Source organism: Filicampus tigris, chromosome 3 (assembly GCF_054856515.1).
Source record: "Filicampus tigris isolate MCC_2025a chromosome 3, RoL_Ftig_1.0, whole genome shotgun sequence".
Lineage (NCBI taxonomy): Eukaryota > Metazoa > Chordata > Actinopteri > Syngnathiformes > Syngnathidae > Filicampus > Filicampus tigris.
Genome location: NC_141219.1, coordinates 6,578,849 through 6,588,381, shown reverse-complemented (window position 1 = coordinate 6,588,381; position 9,533 = coordinate 6,578,849). Strand labels below are relative to the sequence as shown.

The 9,533-nt window shown below is 44.9% G+C and overlaps 1 protein-coding gene across 2 annotated transcripts; it reads right to left on the bottom strand.

Moving 5' to 3' along the window:
* Window positions 1-85: 85 nt before the first annotated feature.
* On the bottom strand, window positions 86-8,958 carry lrp3 (low density lipoprotein receptor-related protein 3). 2 transcript variants are annotated; one of them, XM_086025269.1, is made up of 7 exons: window positions 8,743-8,958; window positions 7,309-7,447; window positions 7,017-7,240; window positions 5,430-6,046; window positions 4,212-4,420; window positions 3,729-4,128; window positions 86-3,045 (listed from the first exon to the last, which is right to left on the bottom strand). In XM_086025269.1, exons 1-7 carry the CDS (start codon window positions 8,807-8,809, stop codon window positions 2,359-2,361), a joined length of 2,343 nt encoding a protein of 780 aa, XP_085881395.1. In that variant the 5' UTR covers window positions 8,810-8,958; the 3' UTR covers window positions 86-2,358. The 2 variants fall into 2 exon arrangements, with proteins under 2 accessions (XP_085881395.1, XP_085881396.1); XM_086025270.1 differs by having other exon boundaries at window positions 7,309-7,444.
* Between the last annotated feature and the right edge of the window lie 575 nt (window positions 8,959-9,533).

Here is a 9,533-nt window from a genome sequence, read left to right as displayed (position 1 = left end):
ATATGACAATACAAATATAAATTTCTAAATAGAGTATTGTGTAAAAACATAGTTTGGTATGAAGTACCCTGACATTAAAAAAAGGTTCTAAATGCTCACATTTTATTGACCGCAGGCACAGAAACAAATGAACAATAACTATTAACTCATATTTTCTTTTTACAAGAATCTAACAAACCCATGAGAAAATTATAGTAGCTTTGCTCTTTCGGCTCAAATAGAAATAGAAATATATACTGTATATATTCATCCTACACTATCCCAGTGTTTATTAACCTGCGTGCTAACACTGCTAAACAATCCCGAGTATGTTAGTTTATACTGCATTCCAGAAAACTGAAATCCAAAAAGTCAAAAAGTTTTGAATTTCAAAATTTCATCACAGATTAAGTTACATCGATTTTGGAGGGCATTTTTTTTTTTTTTAGTTTGTGATGTTCATCTCGTCAGGGATGGCGCTATAGCCCCGTCAGAAATCTGTGTAGCCCCAGTTTAGCCCCTCCAGCATTTTACTTAATGTTCTAATATATGTATATAAAACTTTCTTAGCCCGCCCTATGTTAAAAAAAAGTTGCATAATTAACAGTTTTGTTGAACGCAGCATAACTTGCCTCTTTTAGCTGTAGCGAGCAAACATCCCCTGAGTGGAGAGATGGCATCTCTCCTACCCGTTTTTACAGTGACAATACCAAGAAAAATAAGCATTTAAGGCATTTTCGGGATCACTCAACTACTCTAGTACTCTAAGAGCAACGCAAACGTCAAAAGACGAGGCAAAGTCTGGAAAGCCGACTGAGCATTAATTTGCTATCCTTGCTAACCAGCTTACGGGCTGTCCTTTGTCCTAACTAACTGAACAACTTTGGTACACAGTGAAGGTAATAATTCAAAACATACATAAATAGCTCGACAGTTGTTCAACTAATGCTTCCAGCTTCAGTTGTTTTACCCTTGCGCTGTACTGTCCCAATTGTGAGGACAAAGAGCATGTTAGCACATGGACCTTAAGATGGTTACCAAGGATTTTGAATAAACGCACAAACGGCTTTCCACAGCAAAGAGCTTAAAACAGAGACAAGATGTAAAAAAAAATATGGCACATGGTAGGCATCTCTAATGGTGGCACGGTGCGTAAAATATCCGTCGACGCTAATGCTAATTTAAGCTACTTAAATGCATACTTGTCAAAAATACACTGGAAATTTACATTTAAAAAAGAATCTGTTTCTTGATAAGTAGTAAGTAGGCTAACTGCTGCTCCATGGATGATGAAAGGAATAGGACTTTACCACTTTCAGCCTACTCTTGAATGGAGGTGGCACTGCCATCATGACTGAAATGTCGAAGAGACATTCCACAAAACAAAAGTGGAAAAAATCCACAGGAACTAGGAAGCAGCCTGCTTATTATTTTTTGTTTTGTTTTGTTTTGTTTTTTACAGTGTTTCTTTGTCGTTTTGCCTATTTACAAGGAAGTGTCGGTATGTGTATTTTTGATGACCATACTTTATTTTGTTTGCTGGCTGAAGCAGGCTAATTTTTGGTTCATGGATGATGTGACAAATGTCGCTCTAGCATTTGTATTATTTAGTGGAGGGACAGTTCCATTATGACTTAAACATCGAAAAATCATACAGTGTGTTTTGTTTGTTCGGTAGCAACATAGCAGGCCAGGATGTTTAGACCTAATAGACTCTACTACTTTGCATTCATTCAAAAATGGTAGAAACCAGTTTGTCCATCAAATTTCATGAACCAGGAAGTTGTATGATAACTACAAAAATGTATAAATAAAACTATGCACGTTTTTGTAATGAATTTTCTCTTTTTTTGACATTTTTGGGTGTTATGAGTCCTACTAGCTAACAAACAAATGTACAAACAAAAATATGACACAATGCTTTTCTCTTTTTGACATCTGAGTCACAACACAAAAGTTCCCCCTGCTCCAGAATGCAAATGTTAGAACCAGGAAGTAGCCTGCTAGCTCACAAACAAACAAACAAATAAAAATAGGACACTCAACCATTTTTCTACACTTTTCATCAGCATCATTAGTTTTTCACCTAATCTAAAATGGCACAGTCTAGTTCTTTCGAGTTCCCAAACTATAAAACAGTGATATCTTAGCAGGCGAGCATTAAATTAACTGTCCGTTTATGGCTTGCTAGCAAAGCATATTGGCACTAGGTAGTGACTGAAAGGCGGCCATGGCGTCTCAACCTGTTAGCCTTTAGCTTGTTATACAGTAATTGTTTGATTTTTGTTCTCCAGGGTGTTTGCAATCAGTTAGAATTGACATAAGAGGGCGTGGGCCTCAAGGACACTTGTTGCCAGGTCGATTAGCGGGCGTCGCTTGTCAGCAAGGCGTCGTTTGCTGACCCAAAGGGTCGCTGCCGTCCCTCCTCTTCCTCCTCCTCCTCTTCCTCTTCTCCTTGCATCTCACGTCTGCCGCCCGACTGCCACCGTCACCTTCCGACGATGACGATGATGGGGGCACGCTCCCCAGAGGGTGGGGCAGGGTGGCAGTCGCTAGGGAATTGGCTGGCGACAGAGGCCCCAGTGGGGAGTAGCGTCTAAGCGAGACCCCCTTCATGTTTCGTGCCAGATCCAGAATCAGTTTTCTAGAGGAGCGAGGGTGCGAACCAGTAAGAAGGGGCGGTGCAGACGCGTCACTTGGACCGGGTGTCTCCGAAGACAGCGCCGCCCCTTCTGGGCTGTCACCTGATTGGTAGGAAAGAGGAGAGGCGGGACTCTCAGACGCGCACTCCAGTGGGTCGGCGCTCTCCGAGTGGCCCCGGGCAGGCTGAGCGTCCACGTCTCCTCGCGCAGTTCGATAGCTGTGTAGCCCCAGGTTGACGTGGGTGCCGGGCGGTGGGTCTAGAAGGGGGACGTGGCCTCTGGGGCGGCCTCCGTGACGGAACAGGCGACGCCACAGGTGCCCAAAGCGCCGCCGCGATGATGACGAGGAAGTGGAAGCGCGGCGGCCTGTGTGACGCCTGAGTTGTCGACTCATAGCTAAGCGAAGGTTCTGCAACACGGAGGCCTGAAAAGGAGGCGGGAGAAACGAACAAAATCTTAGTGAGGACACCAATTGTGCCGATACACAGCCAATGACCATTTATGTCAATGACACAACTTTTTTTTTTAAATAAATTGTTATTCAAAATGAACTTCTGCATAGTTGACAAACAGTTCATTGAATTGACTCGGTTTCACTGAGTCATTTGAGTCAGTTGTGAGTGAACAGTGAACCGCTAAAATGGAATCATTTGAGTCAACTGCGCTCCGGTTAGCTTAATTGCTTCAGTTCTTCAGTGAGTTAGCTTTTGCTAACTGGAGATCTGCGGTGTTTGCGCTGAGTCTGCTAATTTGAGACTGTGAACCCACACAACCGAATCATCGAAGCGAATTTGCAAATTTTGGCATTCAACTGCTTCAACTGAGTGTGCTGTGTTTCTGGTGAGTAAGATAAGTTTAGTCAGTCCCCCAATTACAAAGTACAACGGATCAACTGAGTTTGCTGTGTTTGCAGTGAGTCCGCTAACTCGAGTCAGTAAACCGATACAACCAAATCATCTAATCTCACCGTGTTACCGAAGAATCTGCTAAATTGAATCCATCACCCAAATCGACTGAATCGATGGATTCTGTGGCGTTTTATTGTCTGCTAACCCAAATCAGAGGACTGAATCAATTGAGTCTGTAGTGCTTGTGTGTGTGACTTACCTGTGCGGGGTTGTAAGCGGGAAAGTCCTCCACAGGGGGAATGAGTCCCTGCGCTATGAGTTGCCCGTAAGACGGCGGCGCCTCCCTCTGTACAAACTCGGCTTCCATGCGAGACATCTGCGTCTCGAAGACTCTGTAGTCGCGGCCGCGCAGGGCGTGCAGCTTGAGGGCGCAGCCGAGCGCCACCACTAACAGCAGGCCGCACACCAGGCTGCCGATCAAAGCCGCCGTGATCACTTTGCGCGGCACCGCGGTGGGGCAGTCACGCTCGTCGCTGCCGTCCGGACAGTCCTCCTGGCCGTCGCAGCGCCACGTTTCGAAAATGCACAGGTTGTCGCCGCAGTGGAAGTTGCCTGGCTGGCAGTCGTAGCAGTTGTTCTCGTCTGAACCGTCCGGGCACCTTCACGATTGCAGCGGCGGGACAGTAAGTAGTAGAATGCACTAATACCTCAATAACTCCAGTGCCGTACTTCATTAAACTACCTCTTCTGGTTGTTGCAGCGTTCTGACGGAGGGTAGCAGGCGCCCGCCATGTCACCACCGCACGGGAACTCGCCGTCGGGACACGCCGGGCAGGACGCCTCGTCCCGACCGGATGGGCAGTGCCAGTAGCCGTCGCAGCGCTGACGTTCCGAGTAGCAACCCTGCTCGCTGCCGCAAGGACGCTCGCCTGGGAAGCAGTAGCCTTTTACCTGCAGGACCACAGCACAAATATGGGGGTTAGAATACACCAATTTGAATTACAACGAAAATTGGTTTACTTTGGACAAGGTGACGGAAAATCAGATTTAGCCGAGTAAGCTAACTTGAGTCAATGAGCCGATTCAACGGAATCATTTGATTCTGTGGTGTGGTGGATTTCTGTTTACTTTGCTCACTCAAGTCAGTGCGTTGAATCATTTGAGTCTGCTGTGTTTCTGGGGAGTCGGCTAAATTCAGTCAAAGAACCGAATCCTTGTTTCCGGCTAGTCTGCAAACTCGAGCCACTGCCATGCAAAGCCATTGTTTCTTATACTAATGTACTGTGTGAAAGGTAGTAAAAACTCAGTTTAGGCCATGAGATCATGGGAATGACATTTTTAAGCATATCTTTTCCAACTATTTTTTTCCCCCCCCACAAAAAATGTTTACCTTATTTAAAAAAAAAAAAACATTTGTGTAAAAACATCATTTTAGAAATACATTTGCCATACCCCCCCCTTTTTTAGGCATAATTCTCCTCCTATTTTTTTAAAGCGGAAGTCAACCCAAACATATTTTTTTCAAGAATATGTTCCCACCAGGCCCACTAGTTGAAACACGGCCTTCTGATTAATTTTGTGTTTGTGTAATATAATTTAAGCAGTAAAATGCACTCGTTTTTAGCCATCTCTGGGGCGGCCATTTTGTCATTTCTGTCGACTGAAAATGACATCACAACTGCTCACAACGACCAATCACGGCTGACCTGTTCGCTGAATCTGAGCCGTGATTGGTCCTTGTGAGCAGTTGTGACGTCATTACAGTCGACGGAAGACAAAATGGCCGCCCCCGGAGATGGCTAAAAACGAGTGGATTAACTCTTATTCCACAAACGCAATATTTATCAGAATGCCCTGTTTCAACTAGTGGGCTTGCATAGAACATATTCTTGAAAAAAATATGTTTGCGTTGACTTCCGCTTTCAGCTGTCTACATTGTAACCCACCAAACTGATGTCACCTGGTAGGTAGCGTTGAACCCGTGTCCGGGACTTTGCGGTTTTGCCGTATAGAGGACGCTCATCTGTCCCCGGCTGGACTCCAGCAAGGTGGGCCGACGGTTGTTATGGTAGGACAGCACCTGGAGAAGGTTTTCGGCCCGGTGGACGGCGCCGTCGTACACGTGCAGCGCGTCCCCGGGCCCAAGACGCAGGTCCAACCGCAGCAGGATGGGTTTGGGGTCACGCGTGTCCACCACCCAGGAGCACCGAAGCTCGGCCGCCGTCACCGGAGCGGGGCGAAAAAAATCAGGCGACGCGAAGGAGCCGTAGAAGTGGCCCAGACGTTTTCCGCAGGCCGTGTCGGGGCAGCCGAGCTCGTCACTGCCGTCCGGGCAGTCCCGGGAGCGGTCGCAGCGCAGGGTGGCGGCCAGGCAGCTGGTGGACCGCCCTGTGGCGCAGGGGAGCGTCCCGCGGGGGCACGGGCCCGGCGGGGCGGCGGTGGGCGGTGGCGAGCAGCCCCGCTCGTCAGTTGCGTCGCCGCACTCGTCCTGATCGTTACACTTCCAAGAGTGCGGCACGCATTTGCCGTTACCGCACAGGAACTCGTCCGGCTGACAGCTGCTCTGACCCAGGTGACCTGCGCACCATCCGGAAAAAAATTGCACGCATATTTATTCCACCAATTTTTTTCCCTGTACCCATCACATCAACAATTTATAGGTACATTCACAAACCCCTTGAAAAAAAATCGCCCGCACTTGTTTTTACCAAACAGATACAAATTCAATTTGGTACTTTACCACGCAAAACACTCGTATCGCAAATAATCGTTCCCAATTGAAATTAATGCAAATGCCATTAATCTGTTCCAGCCTCTCCCCCACAATAAACAACTTTTGCAATAGCACTCCATAATATTATACTTTATCAAAACATACCCTAGTGACATAGTTAAATAGAATTCAAAAGAATTAAACAGTTTTTCGCCTGTAATGCCAATTATGCTGTTGATTCTGGTGTGCACATCTTAACTCATTCGCTGACAAATTTACTTGTCTTTTCACAGTCCAGCCACTCAATCCCAGGAATTTATTCATATTTTTTTTGATCAATTTCTTTCAAACGTTAGGGTAAAAGAGGGTCTGAAAATGTCTGGCAGTGAATGAGTTAACGACCTGGGGGCAGCATATAGTCCCATTCATACGGCACATTTACTATCCTGCCTGGATGCAGCAGCCACTAATATTGCAGTGGGGCGTGTCCTCCCTAAAATTCAAGTGGGAAAAGCTTCAAATTTGTTTCATGAATCTGTTTTTTTTTTTTTTTTTACTGCTCTAGATGGCACTCTCTGTTCAACATTGGGCTGAAAGCACACTGACTTGTGACAAAAATACAACAATAAACCAATGCAATATTGATTCATGAAGCAAATTTGAAGTTTCATTTTCCCGTCACTACCTTACACTTGTGTGAAGAGATCTTACATTATCGAGCGATGGCTCGTATTTAAAAAAAACAACAACTTGTAAGTCAGGTCATTCTTACTTCAAATCACCACTGCATACTCTATGATTGACATGCACGTATTCACACATATGATTATTTACCTTTGATGTACGACATGTGGAAGCCTTGAGCTTGTCCCGAGCCGTTGACTTTTGAGTGGAAGTAGAGCCAAGCGTGCCCCCTGCTGGTGATGAAGGGCAGCGGCCGCGTGGAACCGCACAGACGCTGCGAGTCCGGAGCCCCGCCGGACCACCCGGATGACGTCATCAGTAGCCAATCACCAGACTCGCATCTCCCCGGCTCGCCAACGTCAAACACCCGGAAACTGAAACACGGGACGCCATTAGCGTGCAAGTGTGTTTGTTTGTGTGTGTGTGTGTGCGTGCGCGTTACCTGATGGTAATGATCTCTCCGTGGCCAGCCTGGATGTTCCAGCTGCAGTTGAGTCCGGCGGGGTAATTTAAAGGCCAGGAGGGGCTGAAAATCACACCCCTGCGCTCCATGTGGACCTCCACCCGATCACCGCAACCTGCTGCATGCACAAACACACTATAAACGTTCATTCATCATGATTTGCAAATTCTTTTTTTTTTTTTTCCAATAATTGTTTATATTTTGTATTTTTCCCATTTTTTTCTCCAGGAAAAAAAAAAATCAAGGTACTAATCAGAGTATGGTCATGGACTGGGCCGCCAGTTGCCAAATCCTTGAGCTAGGTAATACAAATGCCCTAAAACGTGGCTTTCCCAAACAGCCATTCTAGCCTTGTACAACCAAGTGAAAGAGGACATTGTTTAGAAGATAAAACACATCCAATTTAACTCTGCCGTTACAGATATTTTGTGGCTGTTGTAAGTGTTGTGTCAATATTTGTTGAAGAGCAAGTATTTTAAACAGCTTAAATCATTTTTAGTTACATTTTATACCTAAGATGTTTTATTGTTCTATGATTTCATTGCAAATGTTCAATAAAAATGTTCCTTGAGAATTGAACGATAACTGCACTTAAAAGGGATGTACAGTTTTTTAAAAATATTTATTTTTGCTCTAACATCATTACTACCTAAAAGGCATTAAACAACAACAACAACAACAACAACAACAACCACGACACTATCGTTTTATCGTGATAGTTTAGTTTCCGGGAAAATATATCGTCCGGGACAGTTTGCTACGTAACAGGCCTAGCGAGGATTGTGTGACGTCAGAGGGAAATGACCTATTCTTCCAACACATTTTTTAAAGCATATTCATTCAATCAAAAAAATATATATTCTGAGCAGCATTATTGAAAATATCTTTGGGGGCATACTTTTTACGCTCATAAATCATTTTGCCATATGCCCCCAAATTTATAGTCGTACTTTTCCCCAACAAACATTTTTTATTAGGCTTATTTAACACATACATTCTGTACCCATAATTTGTAACAGGATACATCCTGTTAGTGGACATGACAAGGTGCTGGTGATGGCAACGTGTGTTTGTGTCTACTCTGCAGTGATGTAATGCCGATATACTGTAGCTGCATCCTCGCGGTGAAAGGCCATCCCGTGTTTCCACACTAAGACTGATCATTTAGCCACCGCAGATCGATACGGCAGTGTGTGTATGTGTGTGTCTGCAAGTGTGTGTACGCGTGTGTGACGACGTCACCAAAACAAAAGCCCACATCAATTTATTGTGAGCACCCCCCAAGGCTAGATTAAACGACCACGAGAACAGGCAGTAGGATTAACGATTACTATGAATGACCGTGAATATCACGAGTATCTTCATATTCATCATCATACATTCATCAGTGCATCGCACGGATTGTTGTCTCACCTGAAAGCAGCACAGCGGTGCAGAGCACCAGCACCAGCAGCATCCCGAGCCGCACCGTCGTCCCCATCGCTCCTCTTTTGCCGAAAATGGGCCGCCTATCTCGGACACGACCGCCACACTCCCCCCGGCGTGACTTCCATCGGCTTTCAGTCCAGCGTAGCCCACATATGAAATGGTTATTTAAAAAGGCATTGTGTCAGTGTCCTTTAGCCAGTGTGACACTACATGCAACAAAGCGAATATCCGGTTTGCAGCTTCAAATTTAAGATCAGTTTGTCGAGAAGGCGGACCGATTGAAGACATTCTATCCAATCCTGGTAATTAATTAAGTGATTAATGTAATGAGTCTTGATTGTGTCCTAGATTAGATCCGTTTCGGTTATTTAGTACAGATTTATTTATACGATCTTATTTTGAAAACGACACTGTCTCGTTTCCGCTATAATCATATGGGTTTTTATGCTAAGTATTCCGCAATCAAACTGAGCACAAAAGACTCCGTAATTGTCCAAAGTGTGCTAATATATGGATCCGAAATATCATTACGTCACCCGGATCACACAATGTACATTGATGACGGACGTTTGTTGGAAAACGGCAACGTTTCCTTCAGAATTTCCTTCCGTCCACTTAGGGTTTTAATAATAACTTGTCCATTAATTGTAATACCCCAAAAAAGGCCGTCGCTCGGGGACGTCAGTTGTGACGTTTAAGAGTCTAAAATTTAGACGTTTGATTAACCAAATTATGCAATTATTACATAAAGAAAGCTATACAGATCCGATTCCAAA

Excerpts from the sequence above, each read along its gene's own strand:
- lrp3 (XM_086025269.1), bottom strand. The coding sequence starts at position 8,809 with ATGGGGACGACGGTGCGGCTCGGGATGCTGCTGGTGCTGGTGCTCTGC. Across the intron at positions 6,047-7,016 it reads CCACATGTCGTACATCAAAG|GTCACCTGGGTCAGAGCAGC; the intron begins GTAAATAATCAT and ends GATGGTGCGCAG. Across the intron at positions 4,421-5,429 it reads GGTTCAACGCTACCTACCAG|GTAAAAGGCTACTGCTTCCC; the intron begins GTGACATCAGTT and ends GTGGTCCTGCAG.